Here is a 17,066-nt window from a genome sequence, read left to right as displayed (position 1 = left end):
TATGTTATATATAGAGAGATTATAAATAGATACATTTTCCATAATCACAGAGTACTGGGGACTCGAACCCGGGCCTCCAGCATGAGAGGCAGGCATTCTACGAGATGGGCTATATGGCCTGCAGATAGATATATTTTTGTGTGTGCATATGTACAGTTATAGCATTTAGCATGGAGTCTGGCAGCATTCCCCCAGCAAAAAAAAAAAAAAAAACCTGCATAAATAATGCAGCTAGTATTATTGTAGGAACCTATGACTGGCTACCATCCAAGCTGGCTGAGTGATGTCTGTATCATAGGGTCCTTACTAGACACAGGATCTGCTCTCTCCACACACCTTGGTTCTTCTCTGCCCAGGGTGGGTAGGTATTTGTCTTTTGAGGTGAGCCCAACTTCAGAAAGCCAAGGACTTTATAGTTAGCATAGGCCCGCTCCAGAGCATTCCAGTAGAAGGCTCTAGATCAAGATGGAACTCCACAGGACCTCTCTGGGCACTCATAAGCCTTCAAGTTCCTGTATTGGACAGGCTTCCTGTGTGTGGAAGTGGCAGCCTTAATGTCCAACTAGAGCTTTAAATATGTAAGACAGGAATCTGATGCTCCCTCAGAAATCAAACCACTTTTGACCTGTGAAACTAGGGTCTTGAGCTATATTGGCCATTGCTGAAAATTTAAAACACTAAAATTTCGAGGAATTTTTTGTTTGATTAAATTGCTATTTTTTGTAATAATTTTTATTTGTTTTAATTAGTTATACATGACGGTAGAATGCACTTTGATACGTCATTATACGGGGTATAATTTCTCATTCTTCTGGTTATACATGATGTAGAGTCCCACCGGTTATATAGTTATATATGTACATAGGGTAATAATGTCTGATTTACTCTACTATCCTTCCTACCCTCATGCCCCCTCCCCCACTTCACTCCCCTCTACCTAATCTGAAGTAACTCTATTCTTCCCTAGCGCCCCCACCTTTGTGAATTAGCACCCACATATTAGAGAAAACATTTGGCCTTGGTTTTTGGGATTGGTTTACTTCACTTAGCATGATATTCTCCAGCTCCAACGATTTATCAGTAAATGCCATAATTTCATTCTTCTTTAAGGTTGAGTAACATTCCATCATGTGTGCGCGCGTGCGTGCATGTGTGCGTGTGTGTCACATTTTTTTTTTATCCGTTCACCTGTGGAAGGGCACGTAGGTTGGTTCCATAATTTAGCTATTGTGAGTTGAGCTGCTATAAACATTGATGTGACTGCATCAGTATAATATGCTGATTTTAAGTCTTTTGACCATAAACCAAGAAGTGGGATAACTGGATCAAATGGTGGTTCCGTTCCAAGTTTTCTAAGGAATCTCCATACCGCTTTCCAGAGTGGCTGCACCAATTTGCATTCCCACCAGCATTAAATTGCTATTTTTAAATACTGTTTACTTTCACAGTTCATTATTTTTTATTTATTTACTTACTTTATTGTGGTACTGGGAACTGAACCCAGGGGCACTTACCACTGAGTTACATCCCCAGTCCTTCTTATTTTTTATTTTGAGATGATGCATCATTACATTGCTGAAGCTGGCCTCAAATTTGCAATCCTTCTGCCTCAGGCCCCCAAATTGTTGGGCTTATATGCATCTGCCATGGTACCCTGAAGTCTATTACATTTTAAACTTTTCTCAGCCTGTTCTTTACCCTGGAAAAATCTGATTCTGTTGTTTGTTTGGCTGAGTCTTCATTTTTTTTTTTAAATACAAAGCTTTGATTGCTGGAAATTTCTAATGTCTCTTTATAGGGTGGTATTAAGTGCCTTGTTTTCCCAAAGTATGAACTTGTAAAATAATAGAAGAAAATTATATTTTTGGTATTATCACTATGAGATAAAGATGTTACAAAATATATGGCCATTAAAGATCACAATGGGTAGCATCTTCACAGAAGAAAGCTCAAAGATTGAGGTCAGTGATGTAAGTTGGTGAGGATTCTTGATCCTTTTTAACAATATAACTTTGTGTAGGCAAACAATCTTTTTTTTTCTGTTGAAGACAAAATTGGTATACTTGTAGCAGAGTAGAACACGTTTTCTTTATCTATCCACTGGAGGCAGTGAATTGTGAGCAATTTTGAAATGGAAGACTTTGCCTGACAGCATGTGAATTACACCCCACCAAAAAGTTCTGATTTACTCCTTGTATATTTACTTTATAAAAATTAAGTGTGCATTTAACAAGTGACTGTTGCTGCATTTTTTTGTAATCTTGAAACTTATTTTAGATTTGTTTTTCTTTGCTTGCATTAATGTTTTCCAGATTTTTACTCATTATATAACCACACACATACTGTAAAGAATCTTCATGTACAAGATTTTTTACCTAAGTCCAATGAAATAGGAAATTCTATTCATTCAAAAGTATGCATTGAAAATTTTTTATTGTTTTTGTGGCCATTATGAAGTGTATGGGCCAGTGCACATCGCTGCAGACTTAATCAATTCAGCACAGTAGTGCTTTGCTCCATGATTAACAGTTTCCTCAAACCCATTTGTATTCTCTAATACCATCCCACCATTAGGCTCTGATATTTCACCTCTTGTTTTATCCCTAAGTCAAGAGAAATGTAGTTGTTTACCAATAGAAATATACTGAGAGTTTATAACACAATATTTCCTCATTAAATAATATTTCCCCATTAAAATATAAGGAAGAAAAATAGAGGCAATATTTTAAACCTCTAAATGACCTTATGAGTATATTCTCAGTTTAACTCTCTTGCCTTTTTTTTTTTAACATACCCAACCAGAAATGATGTTATCTCATACAGAGTATATTGTGCCTCTTCCATGTGAATTGAACAGTCTTCCATGCTATTTAGATGCTTTGGGATTTTATTCTTTCATTTATGTGGCCACATGATGTGCAAAGCATGTAAAATGTACATGCTCTGTAAATAGTTGTTATCCTATATTGTTAAGGGATTAATGACAGGGGAAAGTCTTTACATGTTCAGATGCAGTCTTTTTTAAAAGTATTTTTGATCCATAATTGGTTGAATCTGCAGATGTTGAGCCCACAGACACAGAGGGCCAACTGTACATAGTGCTTAATTGTTTGTAGAACTAATATTTATATAGAAATTGAACTACACATGATACCTATATATATAAAGTATAAGAAAGTGCTTTGGCAGTTGAGATGAGGAAAATGACACTTCTAGCTTGAGCATCCAGCAAGGACTGTCTTTTGAGGACTTAGAATTAAGGGAAAAGATATTAGAAATAGTTTTCAGCAGAGGCAGGGGTAAAAAGAGGAAAAATTAACTTCATAGCAAAGCAAAAGTTTTGACTGGGGCTCATACCACAGGCAGGGCTTTCCAGGAAATCTGGTTAGAAAGTTAGCCTATGTGCCACGGTAACAATTTATAATTTATTCCAGAAACAATGGAAAGTCAGTGGAGATTTCTCAGCAATGTATTGAAACTGATGTCTGAGAAGGATTAATGGAGGGTAGGCCAGGGGTGAGGAAAATGGTTAGAAAGCAGAGGTGGGATTAGGCTAAAGGACCTAGGGAGGGCTGGGGCTGTAGCTCAGTGGTAGAGCGCTTGCCTAGCACATGTGAGGCACTGTGTTCAATCCTCAGCACCACATAAAAATAAATGAATAAAATAAAGGTCTATCAACATCTAAAACAAATATTTTTTTTAAATGGATCCTAGTGAAAGGCACTGCAAAAATAGAATCAGCTGATGAGATCACCACCCACATGAGCATAGAAACAGACAGAAGAATCAAACTTGATCTATCAAAATGTATACATGCATTCTACTGTCATATACAACAAATTAGAAGAAATGATTTTTTTAAGTTGATGTTAAATTCCAGTGATGGCAGTACAGGAGGGAAAAGAGAATTTAAAGAGCATGAAGTATCAGTAAGGCAAATAGAAATGTGTCCATTGCCATAAAGAGAATAGAGATTCCAATTTTTCTCCTCATTAACAGTCTTAAAATACTAAATATGAAGTCTCTTTAAAAATCAATCATTAGTAATTTTGTAACATTTGACATTTGAAGCATTATTTCTTTGGAGGTAAAAAAAAAAATAAAGCTAAAGAATAGAGCACCTTGCACTTTGCATATATTGTCCCAACCATGTATGTTTTCATAGATAGCTTTTCATGGTCTTAAAATAATCTCACAACTCTAAGAAGTGCAGGAATCTACAATTTTCGACATGAGAAAATAAAGGAATGGATCTATACAACTATTTAGGCTACCCAGACACAGAGCTATGAGATAGGCAACATACAAGCCATCAGTGTTGTTGTAGTAGTAGTTAGCATGGTGAACAATGAGTATGATATTGCTTGGAGCAAAGCAAATGGTAAAAATCACAAGGATAAGGAAACTTGCCTTGATATAACTCAACCATCTGTGGTCGTATGTGCTAAGTTTGTGGATGATGTTTGTATAGCAATAGGTTACTACCACAAATGGAATTAAGAATCCAAAAAAAACCAAGAAGATGAAGTAGTAGAACTGGAAGAAAAGTGAAGACTTCTCACATGTGTTGTAGACATCATGGCAGGTGGTGATATTCAACTGGGGAAGATAATACTTCTGCTTCAGGATGAAAAATGGCAGCATATATAAGTAAACCACTGTCCACACCAGTCCACATGCTAGCAAACAATAGGTGCGCTTGGGCAGTCTTCGGAATGTGAAAGGATAGACAATGGCCAGGTAGCGGTTAATGCTCATGCAGGCAAGAAGCAGAATGGAGCAGTATATGTTGCCATAGAAGATGACTGTGATGACCCGGCACATGACTTCTCCAAATACCCAGTTGTTCCCATTGAGATGGTAAGCTGTCTTAAATGGCAGTGTCATCAAAAAAAGAAGATCTGCAATGGCCAAGTTTGTGTGGAAGATAGTCAAACCAGTGGATTTGGTCCCAAAGATTTTCCACAGGGTCACAGCATTGGCTGGCACACCAATCACAAACACCAGGATGTAGATGGCAGGTATCAGCTTGGTAATTAAGGAGCTTTGGAGGTACCCCATGGTAGCATTATTCACATGGAGAGTTGAAGCCGTTTCATCAGGGCACTTCATTTTTACAGTTGTGGTATCTCCTGTCCAGCCTTCTATAGCAGAAAGAGGGAAATCTTCAAACGAATTCGAGGGAAATCCATGAAAGGTCTTAATAGTTAGGGTTGGTTTTACCAAATTGTCTGCAACATTTTCCTTGCCTGTAATTGAAATATTAACATATGATTTGTTGCAAGGCCATATCATAAAATGAAGTGTTTTAAAAAGTACTATATAATTTCTGTAGTTGTAAAATTTAGGGTCATTTTTATTTTTAAAAAACTATTGTAGATCAGGCAATCCTCAGGCATGTATTTAGTATATATAATATGCCCTAGCATAATGTTAACGCACGCAGGAACATAAGCTAGGTGGCAGCTCTTTGCCTGTAAAGAGTTTATAATGCTGTTAGAAGAAACAAAAATGAACCAACAGAACATTATAGGCAAGTGGTATGTTGAGTATAAGCTGTATAAGTATTCAGACAATATTTAACAGATTCAGGCATTTGAGCAAAATGTCAAGGAAAAGACAAAACTAAGCAAAGACAACCAAGGCTTTTAAAGAGATAGAATTTAATACATGAATTTGATTCTGCTGGTGATGAATGGGCAAAGGCATAATGTAGGCTGGCATAGGATCTGGAATGCTAGATAAGTTTGTTCAGCAGATGTTTATTGTATGCTTATGTGCCAGTGGTATAAAGTTTTAAATGAATTCATAGATATAGAAGTTGCATGTATATCTTTGAATAGAGGAATGACCATTGTGATAGAATAATGGTACTCCCCACACACAAAGATCCCTCCTACTCATCCCTGAAACCTATGAATATGTAACCTTACATGATAAAAGGGATTTTGCAGATATAAATAAGTTAAGGGACTTGAGATGGGGAGAGTGTCCTGGATTGTCCAAGCATGGGCTAAATGCCAAGTATAAGAGTCCTTATAAAAGTGAGGTGAGGGACATAGAAATTGTGTGCTGCTGGCTTTGAAGATGGAAGAAAGAGCTATGAGCCAAGGAATATGGGCAGTTTCTAGAGGCTGAGAAAAGACACAGAGGCATTCTCTCCTAGAGCCTCCAGAACAAACACAGCCCTGCAAACACCTTGCTTTAAAACTTTTGAACATCAGAAATATCAAATAATAAATGTGTGTTTTAAGCACTCAATTTGTGATCATTTGTTACAGCAGCAATAGGAAGCTAATATAACCTTGATTTTGACTCGTGTTTAAGATGACTTTGGTGTGACAGTATAGAGCACAGATTATAAGGGGAAGAAATTGGAGACAAGGGGGCCTGACGGGAGGCTGTGGTAATGATTCAAGCTCTGCAGAATGGTGAGTAACTGAACTAGAGCAAATGTCATGGAAAGGTGAAGATGAGCACGTGAAGCTGAGCAGGGCTCACAGGGACTTGGCATCTGATAGCAGTGGAGGCAGGGAGGGAGGAGCAGGAGGAAAGGTGACTCACAGGCTACTACTCTAGATGACTTGACAGAGGAGGATGCCATTACCTGAATGGGACAAGCAACATGAGGCAGATGGAGGAGAAATTAAACCCCGTCTGTAGTATTACTGAGGTGGAGCTGCTGATTAGGATGTTAGCGTGTAAAATGTACAGCAACTGGCTAGACAACCAGATGTGGAGTCCAAAATTCCAGGAGTCCAAACTAGAGGTATGAATTTTTTTAGTCTGTATACAGACTGTCATTTAATTTAGAGGGAATGGTAGATATGCCCTACCAAGGGTTGTGAGAAGAATCCAAAGACAGACTAAGGAAAATGCCAGATATTAAGGCGAGAGAAGACAAAGGAAGAAAATCAGAAAATGAAATCGTTACAATAACTCAAGAAATTAGAAACGAATATTTTTAAATGAATAAAACATAAACTATATAAGTATTTGTATTACTTGGCATGTTGACATTAATAATCCTAATTCTTGAAAGGGCAATTTCAAAAATAAATAAACCTCAATATATAAACTTTAATATGCAAATAAGTTTCTCATAAATTAATCCTGGACATGTATAGAGAATAGTTTCTCTCTGACTTATAATACAATCTTCTAGATATACCTTTATGCCTTATACAAACCTTTTATCAGTTTAAAATGCTAGTACACTGCCAGCTATGACTCACTGCATGACCTCTGAATTTCTCTATGTTGAATACTTGATGTTAACTATGGAAAGCAGTATGAAGATTCCTTAGAAAACTTGGAATGGAACCACCATTTGACCCAACTATCCTACTCCTTGGCCTATACCCAAAGGACTTAAAATCAGCATACTACAGTGACACAGCCACATCAATGTTCATAGCAGTTCAATTCATAATAGCTAAGCTATGGAACCAACCTAGGTGTCCTTCAACAGATGAATGGATAAAGAAATTGTGGGACTGGGTTGTGGCTCAGTGGTAGAGCTCCTGCCTCCCATGTGTGAGACACTGGGTTTGATCCTCAGCACCACATAAATAAATAAAATAAATGTATTTTGTCCATCTGCAACTAAAAATTAAAAAAAAAAGAAATTGTGGTGTATATACACAATGGAACATTACCCAGTCATTAAGAAGAATGAATGAAATTATGGCATTTGCCAGTAAATGGATGGAACTGGAGATTGTCATGCTAAGTGAAATAAGCCAGTCCCCAAAAACCAAAAGCCAAGTGTTCTCTCTGATATGTGGATGCTAACCCACAACAAAGGATGGTGGGGAGGGGAAGAATAGAAATTCATTGAATTAGACAAAGGGAAACAAAGGGAAAGGAAGGAGAAAGGAGGGGAACAGGAAGGACAGTAGAATTAATGGGTCGTAACTTTCCTATCCCTGTATTTGAATACACAACCAGTGTAACTCCACATCATGTAACCCACAAGAGTGGGATCCTAATTAGAATAAGTCATACTCCATGTATGTATTATATGCCAAAATACATTCTACTGTCATGTATAACTAAAAAGAACAAGTAAAAAAAAAAAAAATACTTGAGGTTAGTGTCTACTAAACTGTTCCTGATTAGAAGCAGCTTCTATTTCTGTTCTAATCTCTAGCAGCTTCCTTCCAGGTAGCCGCTAGAAGCCTCCCTCATAACTCTAAGATTGCACAAACTGATTTCCATGTGTAAGATGGAGAAAATGTGGTCTGAACAACTGGAAGGTGATCAGATGTCACTAAAGGAAAGGTGGATTAGAGAAGAGGAAAGACTTTGGAGGGCAGCATTCTTCAGGGCCTCTGTTTAGACATGATCACTGAAAGGATGTTGTTAGACACTCGAATTCAACTGCACAAATCCTTCATGCTTTTGCATTTGGGAAAAGTTCTTGGGTCTTATGTGACCTAAAGAGGGGTGCCTATAAAGAAAGATAAGCAGAAAGCTAGTAATGGTGACTGCAGACCAGATTTCCTCCTCAGGATCTGATAAGAGAGCTGTTGGAACCAAGTGTTTGTTCATTTTCAGAAAATCCCTGTGATTAAGCAAGACATCGTGCCTATGGGCAGGCTGAACAGTGACTGCCTTTGCAGAAAAATTGACTCGGTTCCAGTTTTCCATGAGAATTCTGGCTCTGGTTCCACTTAATAAGTCTTTTGATCCTCAGAGCCTGGTCTTAAGAATAGTGCTCATCATTAAGTTTATTTTTTTACTGTATTTGAATTCTTTATATAGGTTTCCATTTGGCATCATGATTGTGGAATGATTTCCACCAGGGAAAAGACCTTGGCAGGGGGCTAATCCACAGGGAACCGACTTCCACCATGGATGGGTTCTACCACCCCTATCACAGAAAACAAACTCACTGTTCTTGACTTTGTCTCTTCTAAAGTTCCCCATTTTCACTCTCACCGGACCCTACTAGCATCTTGCGGGAACCTCCTTCACCAGCCTCGTTTCTTTTGCAGCTCTGCTCCTCAGCTTTTTGGTTCATTGGTCCCAGACTGAGCGTCTGCTTATCCTCCTAAGTGCTACGCTGTCCACAGGTTCCTTTGGAGCTCTCTGTGGCGACCTGAGGACCTCCAACTCTCAATCTAAGCAACATTCCTTTACTAAGGGTTTTTGTGGTGGTGGTGGTGGTGGTGGTTTAATTCTGGCTTTTTCTCCCTTGTATCCCCACCTCTCCCACGCCTACCAATGTAGTGGAGTATGACCTAAGAGTAAAAAGATTGTGGATATAGCTTCATTCCAAATTGTTTAACTTCAGAACAAGCAGGGTCACAGGCTAGCATTGTGGTGGATAGAACAGGAAACATGTTCATGGTAGAATAATAGGCTTTGGGAATCGTATTTCTAAAATTCTAAAAATTCATTTATGATGGTAGAGAGGACTCCCTGGCACTATTCCATTTTGGAAACACTAATGTATCGGCATCATAGGCTACTAAAGGCAAACGACTCGTTCCAGCAATATTCTTGTTTCCCCTATTTGTGTCTCACCAAAAAGCATAAACACAGGGCTTTTTTTTAATCCCTTGAAAAAGTGCTGTCTTTCCTAAATCAGAGGAAATTCCTAAGAACAGAGAACTTCTCACAAAGAAAGTTGTTTCTTGACTTAATTGTAGTTGTCTAAAATCTTAACGAGGCAACACTTAAATATCAGGAGATATTAGTCTTTGATAAAGTTTGACTAGTGAACAAGCTGTAGATACTGACTTCCATGATCATACCTTTTAATAACCAAGATCAAACTCTGCAGTTTTTGTCTGATGCAAAGGTTAGGTTCACTTGGCTCTTGTAATACGAAAAAGCCCCCCCACCCTCCTACTCCAGAAGAAAAGAGCTTACCACTTCCACAGAAAGTGGGTGACAGAAGCAGTAGTCCAGCAACTGTAAAGATGAGGGCTTTCATTTTGATGACCTGAGTCCAGTTTCTCTAATGTTATTTAATGTGTAAAATCATAGGGCACAGTCTCCCCTCAATTCTGTACGTTAGTTACAAAGCCCTGTTCTATCGGTAGAAGTATGCTGCCTTGTACTGTGTGGGCAGGAACTTGCCTGGTTCCTCTGCAGGGAAAGGATGTGACCAACCCGAAGTTTCACAATGCATGACTCAGGCGAGCTTCTGAGCCTGTTTCGTTGTCTCTGGAGAAAGTCGTTTAACTCTTACCCCTCCCCAACAATCCCATTTGAATAGATGCTGTAATTCTCACCTGGTGTGTTTATGTGCATTTTTTTAAAAAATGACAAAGTAGAGAGCCCTTTACAGAACTAAGCTGAAAAGTACATGCAGAGCAGCAGTTAGCTTCGAAACTATCCCACATCCCATTTTACCTATTTTAAAAGTTTCAAAGTGTCATTTCTACTTTATAATTGAATAGCCAGAAATTATCCTTAACTTTATTCTGCCAGTTATTTAAAATTTTAAGAAGTTAAAATTATTTAGGTTCTTGATTGCTTTGAAAATTCTGTGTTGCCAGGTATGGTGGCTCATGCCTCTACTTCCAGTGGCTTGGGAGGCTAAGGCAGCAGCATCATGAGTTCAAAGCCAGCCTCAGCAACTTAGCAAGGCCCTACCCAACTTAGCAAGACCCAGTCTCTAAATAAAATGTAAAAAGGGCTGGGGATGTGGCTCAATGGTTAAGTGCCCTGGTTTGATCACCAGTACCAAAAAAAAAAAAAAAGAGAGAGAAAATTTTGTGTCAGTGTCACATAGTGTCACATTGGGCTGAATTTGTCATCTGTGCCTGGCCAGAATTTAGTTTTATATTTGTTGTTGTTTAGAGAAAGAGAAATCGCTTGTTTGCCATATTTGATGTGTTCTGAGCCATTCAGTAACTCTGCAGGGTCAGATAACTGCAGAGACCTATCCCCTACCAACACTATTTGTTTGAACTAAAATCATAATGCAGCATTGAAATGTAGAGAATTCTGTAAATGTTGGTTATACAACAGTTTATACAATAAGATTTTTTTAAAATTGTGGTAACAAAATACTTAACATAAAATTTGCTACCTTAACCTTTATAAGCACATAGTTCCAAAGTGTTAAGTACATTCACATTGTTGGGCAACATATATTAGGCTTTCATGAGTAGTTATTTTCTGGAGAGTACAATTTAATGTACAGTAAAAAGAAAGAAAAAACTGCACTATAATTTGCCTATAATTAACAAAATGATTGAACTCTTAAGTCGCCACCATACTGGCTATAAAAATGTGGCGAGATCAGAAAATAAAAATTTCGTGAGACTTGAAAGCTAAGGAATAGACTAGGAAGAAAGTGACATGTTTAAACTTACATATCTTAAGTTTAATCAAATCAAGATTTTTACAAATAAAAATAATAAATAATAATAATAATAATAATAATAAATATATGATAAAACAAATAAGATTGAAGGCCATTATCCTGCAAAAAATAATTTTTAAAAACCATAAAATATTGAAAATGTTTTGTTGTTGTTGTTTAAAGTTTTTAGGAGTCATCTAAATTCAAGAATTTGTGGTTTGATTTGCACGTGTTCTGGTTTCTGGTCATTTAATTCATTTGTAACTCACATGTTGAACCTGGCTGTTTAGCTGAGGTGACCTAGGCATCCCACTGTTACAATATTTCCAGTCTTCTGGTAATTGAAAGGAGACCTTACGTTTTGGTGTTGTGGTTGGTTTGGATAGTAGTCGGGGGATGGAACCCAGGACCTCATGTATGCTAAGCAAGTGTTCCAGCACTGAGCTATATAACCCCAACCCAGGATTTCGCTTTTACCCTTGGTTTTGTGTTTAACTTTAGCTACCTTTAGTTCAGCATATCACACTTTAAACTATTGACTTTAATTTGACTTTGCAAAGTATTCCTTTTGTTTGACTTACAATATTTTAATCTTTGAAGTACATTTATAAGATTGTGACTACCTTCTTCTGAGCAGAAGTCTGTGTGGTGCATTTTCTGTAGTAATAAGTTATAAATGAAAAAAAAAATGCTGAGATTGACATAATGAACTTGTATGGAACTCAGTTTTTGGCTCTTCCTGGGGAGTGTCGGGTTCTCTTTGGGCTTAGAAATGGAAATAGAGAAAAGGTAGTCCTGTTTCCTTGTCATCCTCTCCAGGCTTCTCCTCACCTTGCTTCCTGATTGAATCTTACTCATCCAAAATTTCATTTAGAAAGAAATGCAGAATCTTGCACCAGGTGTGGTGCTGCATACCTGTAATCCCAGTGACTCCAGACGCTGAGGCAGGAGGATCTCAAGTTCAAAACCAGACTCAGCAACTTAACAAGACCCTAAGCAACTCAGTGAGACCTTGTGTCTAATAAAATACATAAAAAGGACCTGGGGATGTGACTCAGTGGTTTAGTGACCCTGGGTTCAATTCCCAGTACCAAAAACGAAAGAAAAAAGAAATGAAAAATCGTAACAATTGCTATTTCCCTTGTGACAGGCGTAATTAGAGATGATTGAGGAAGCAAATATCCCCAGAGCTTTATTAACCACACAGTGATGCAAAATGAAATGGCTGATATTTTATCTCATTTTCAGAGCCCTTTGCACACACAGATTAGAAGCCTGCCAGAGAAGCTGGGAATGTTACTTCTCCTTCCTGCCCCTCCCCATCCTTCTTGAGTCCTTAGTGATGGAGTTGGCTCTCTGTGGTTGCAATGCCAGTCACTTGCTTCCGTTTGTCATAGCCTTGATTAGGATTTAGAACACAACACTTATCCCTGCACATGGTTGAACATAGTTCCCATTTTTTAAATGGACAAGTTGGCCATCTTGGACAAGTTTTTATAAATCTATCCAGAAGTCCTATTTAATTGATCCCAGCACCACTTTTGTAGCAAGATCATCAGGATCAACCCAAAGGAAAATAGCAGAGATCATTGAGGACTTTGCTACTATCACTTGCTTTCTAACACTATCCTTAACTACTTAGCCTTTTCTTCTGCTGCAACTTAAGACCCCTATTATAGAACACCTTCTTGCCTAACTCGTAATCATGTGTCTACAGCTAATATTGCCCCAAATATAATTACTTTTAAACATTTACTATAATTATTTCTTGACACGTCTGTCTCTTCCACTAGACTGCCAGCTGCTTGAGGACAATCACAATGTCTTAGTTTTTATATTTGTCTCTCTCTCTATAAATGTTGAGTATCACTATGTTTCTCTTAAATTTAAAATATCCCCTGGCACATAGTTTGGAACTGACAGTTATTGAATGCTTAGGGGAGAGAGTATTTGACTAGGTAGCCAGGGGAGGCTTTTTGGAGAAGGTAGCATTTGAATTAAGGCCCAAATGATGAGGGGGAAAGAGCAGCCACACAGAAAGGGGAGAGGGCTGTAGTCTGAAGGAAGCTGGTGTGAAGTTCCAGAATAGGGAACAGGGAAGCAGAAAGGGGTGAGGTGAAGCCAGAGGAGTAGGCAGATCATTGGAGCCTCAAAGTCCATGAGAAGGGGCTTTGTGCTTTGTGTTTCCTTCAAACTTCAGGGAAAAGTTGGGGGAGGTTAGCAGATGAGTGGAATAATGAGACATCCATTTCAAAGAGTCATGTGGCTCCATGTCGAGGACCACCACAGGACAGAGCAAACTTGGAAGCAGCGAAAGCAAATAGGAACCAGAGTAGCTGTCCACTTGAAAGATGAGGGTGGGCTGGACTCAAGAGAAGGAGCAAGGAAGAGAGAAGTGGTCAGATTTGGGCTCTGCTCATTAATAGTATTTGCTTCATATGGCAGTGCTTGGGAATTGTTGAATGAGAATTGGTGGAAATTATAATCAGATGACTCTGAAAAGCAGTTATTGATTCCATCCCATCACCATTCACTGTTCTGTCTTTGGTCTGTGACACTTTTCCTAGGATGTTGAGAGTGTTTCCAAAGTTCTTTGGCTGGATGAGATACAGCAAGCCATCGATGAGGCCAACATGGATGAGGACAAAGCAAAGCGATGTAAGCATGTGCATTCTTTTGCTTGGATTGGATATATGCCTGAAGTCATATACCTTTTCATTTCTGGAATAATTTAATTTATTATCAAGTTTCAGTTCTTAAATGTACATATATAAAAATATGATTTTGATTGCATATTTTCAGTGACTAGGGCTATCTCCAACAAAATTTGATGATGTTGCTGAATAAAATCCAGGAAATAAAAAATACTTGGTAAGCTCTTGAATTTTGTAACTGAATCAAATCCTTTTTTCTCTTAATCTCTAGAAAACTAGCCCATATCTGCACCATAAATGACTATTTTCTTTTCCATACCCTCCATTGCTAGGTTTTTTGGAGAAACAGACTAATAGGGAGTGAGGTAAGAGTGTATATAGATATATATTTTAAGGAATTGACTCACTAGAGTCAATTGTGGAGGCTGGCAAGTCCAAAATATGTAGGGTAGGCTGACAGGAGCCAGGCCCTTAATCACTAAACATAAATGGGTGTGGTTACTGTCATGACCCCAGAGTCAGAGCAGTTAACTGGAATAGTCTTGGAGAACTATGGAGTTGTGCAATATTCATGGTATTCTTAAAATTGAAATTGACTGGTAGTTTATAAATTCTTACTCTGTGCAAGTATGTGTTGGTCAGCTTTTAATTGCTGTGGCCAAAATACCTGAAAAAAACAACTTAGAGGAGGAGAAGTTTATTTTGACCTTGATAAACTGACTCCATTGCTTCAGACCCAAGGTTAGGCAGAACATCATGGTGGGAGGACATGGTGGAAAAAGCTGCTCCTTTTATGGTGTCCAGGAAGCAGAGAGAGCAAGGGAAAGGGAAGATGAACCCTTCCTAGGCACGACCCCATGATCCACTCCTCCAACCATGCCCCTCCTGCCTACAGCTACCCCTCCCCCTGTTATTCTATACCAACTAGGATGGACTAATGTGGTCACAGCTCTCATAATTCCATCAATTCACCTCTAAACATTTCTGCATTTCTGCACAGGAACTTTTGGGGGACACCTTATATCTAAACCATATCAAAGCAGAAGAGTTCTAGGTCAGAGAAGAAAAGTCTTACTTGAAATATAAAAAGACAGTCAAAGCCCTCAATTCCCAGACTTTAGCTAGTTTGCAATCCCAGAACCCTTTGAATGAAGGGGAGACCAGGTCCCCTTGAGGAAGGATACCACCACAGTGCCCAAAAATTATACTTTTAATCTATCATCCTTCACCAAATGGACCTTTTACCAAGGTGAAGGTGCTAGGGGGAAGGGCATAATCAGACTCTGCAGGGACTATTGGATACTGGCTGTGAACCAACACTAATTCCAGGACACCACAATGTCACTCTAGTCTACCACTGAGAGTAGGGGCTTTGGGAAGTCAGGCGATCACTGGAGTTTTAGTTCAGGCCTACCTCGTAGTGGGCCCAGTGTGTCCCCAGACCCATCCTAGGGTTACTTCTTCCGTTTTGAAGTGCACAATTGGAATAGACACATTCAGCAACTAGCAGAATGTCTGCACTGGTTCAAATGATTAAAATTTTTATTTTATTTCAAACCTCAATTTTCAAGGAGGAATAATAAGAAAATTCACCTGACGATCTGAAATCAATTCTAAATTGATATACTAACAATCTCCATATACAAATCCCTACATAAATCAAAACAAGAGTCCTTAAAGTGTATTTCATTAACCTGCCCACACATGGATGGCATAATTAGATTTTATTGTAGCAAGTCAGTGTGCTGTTGAAATTACTTACTGTTACTTCACAGATGTGCTTTCAAATTTTGGAAGCATCTGTGAGGAACATCTGGTTTCTATTTCCTTAGCATGGAAAAAAATATGTGCATTTCTCCAACCTGAACTTTTATACCTTAGGAGCTTTGAAGTCTTTACTTTCCAGTATGCTAATACTCAAGGGGAAAAAAAAAAAAAATATATATATATATATATATATATATATGTATTTATACATACAGTTGACATGTGTACATAAGAGATCTAAATTTACATACAAAAAGAATACAGTTGAGATGGGAACATAAGAGATTTAATTTAATTTTATATAGAAAGCCAAAGCAGCCATAGTTTGAAGATAATTACTAGTTTGTAATATAGAAACTTATTTTTTCTTTTTCTTTTTTGGTGGTACTGGGGATTGAACCCAGGGATGCTTTACCACTGAGTTATATTTTCAGTCTTTTCTTTTTTTTTTTTTTAAAGGTTCTTACAAATTTACCCAGGCTGGCTTTGAACTTATGATCCTTCTGCCTCAGTCTCCTGAATTGCTGGGATTACAGCAATTGCCATCATTCCTGGTTTATAGTTTTTCTTGATACTTATCAGAATTTCTTAAGTTTTTATAATAAACTGCACCTGGCATAATGCAGACACTCAAGTAGCCTAAAATGGTTATGACTTTTTTCTTAAAGATCAAAGCAAGGTAGAGGTCCTTGTTCTTACATTTGGCCCGTAAATGTTGGTTCTTTTTTCACACTGAGACTCATGGTCCTATTGGCAATAAAAATGAGAGGTTTTATTAAATAGTTATGATTTTGTACTCCTCACTTGCTCATCTAGATCCTATCTTTTCCTTCTGCCCTGTCCCTTGTATTCTTCATCCTTTCCATGAAGACTTGAAACAGACTCTGGCCACATGTTGCAAGCATCCCAGATAATCTGATAAAAGAAAACGTACTGGCCCATATATTTCACCACAGGCAAGATTTGAAAGAGCAGGGTAACTCAAGTCTCCTTTATTTTGGCTCTGTGATCATTTTTACTGTGGTATCTTACTTGTTTAAAGTCTGCCTCAGCATTCTACTCCTTAGAGCAATGTTTCTCAGCTTTTTAAAAAATTATTATTATTATTATTATTATTCTCTAAAGAATCTTTAAAAAAGACTTTTCCATGATCTCTCATCATGAAATTTTCATACCACAGATATATCTGTTTATGTACTATATGTAAGACATGTGCTTTATACATAAAAGATTTTTTTCTACCTCTTCCCCGCAAGAACCAGCATTTTTCTATTGAGGTTTATATCCCCTCTCTGAGAACACCTACTCTAAAGACAGCCTGC

At 38.0% G+C, this 17,066-nt stretch overlaps 2 protein-coding genes across 2 annotated transcripts in view; one reads left to right on the top strand and one right to left on the bottom strand.

Moving 5' to 3' along the window:
- The window catches only part of Iqgap2 (IQ motif containing GTPase activating protein 2), a 280,459-nt gene that overhangs the window by 195,381 nt on the left and 68,012 nt on the right, over nt 1–17,066 (top strand). Inside the window, exon 14 of the mRNA XM_047555267.1 lies at nt 13,891–13,981. Within this exon, the coding sequence (XP_047411223.1) occupies nt 13,891–13,981 (91 nt within the window). The remainder of the gene's footprint in view (nt 1–13,890; nt 13,982–17,066) is intronic.
- Nucleotides 1,561–10,067, bottom strand: F2rl2 (coagulation factor II thrombin receptor like 2). Its single transcript, XM_047555269.1, has 2 exons — nt 9,880–10,067; nt 1,561–5,249 (listed from the first exon to the last, which is right to left on the bottom strand). Exons 1-2 carry the CDS (start codon nt 9,941–9,943, stop codon nt 4,201–4,203), a joined length of 1,113 nt encoding a protein of 370 aa, XP_047411225.1. The 5' UTR covers nt 9,944–10,067; the 3' UTR covers nt 1,561–4,200.

Source organism: Sciurus carolinensis, chromosome 6, assembly GCF_902686445.1.
Source record: "Sciurus carolinensis chromosome 6, mSciCar1.2, whole genome shotgun sequence".
In the NCBI taxonomy this organism is placed as follows: domain Eukaryota; kingdom Metazoa; phylum Chordata; class Mammalia; order Rodentia; family Sciuridae; genus Sciurus; species Sciurus carolinensis.
Note: the sequence above shows the minus strand (reverse complement) of the source record. Positions and strands in the feature narration are given on the sequence as shown.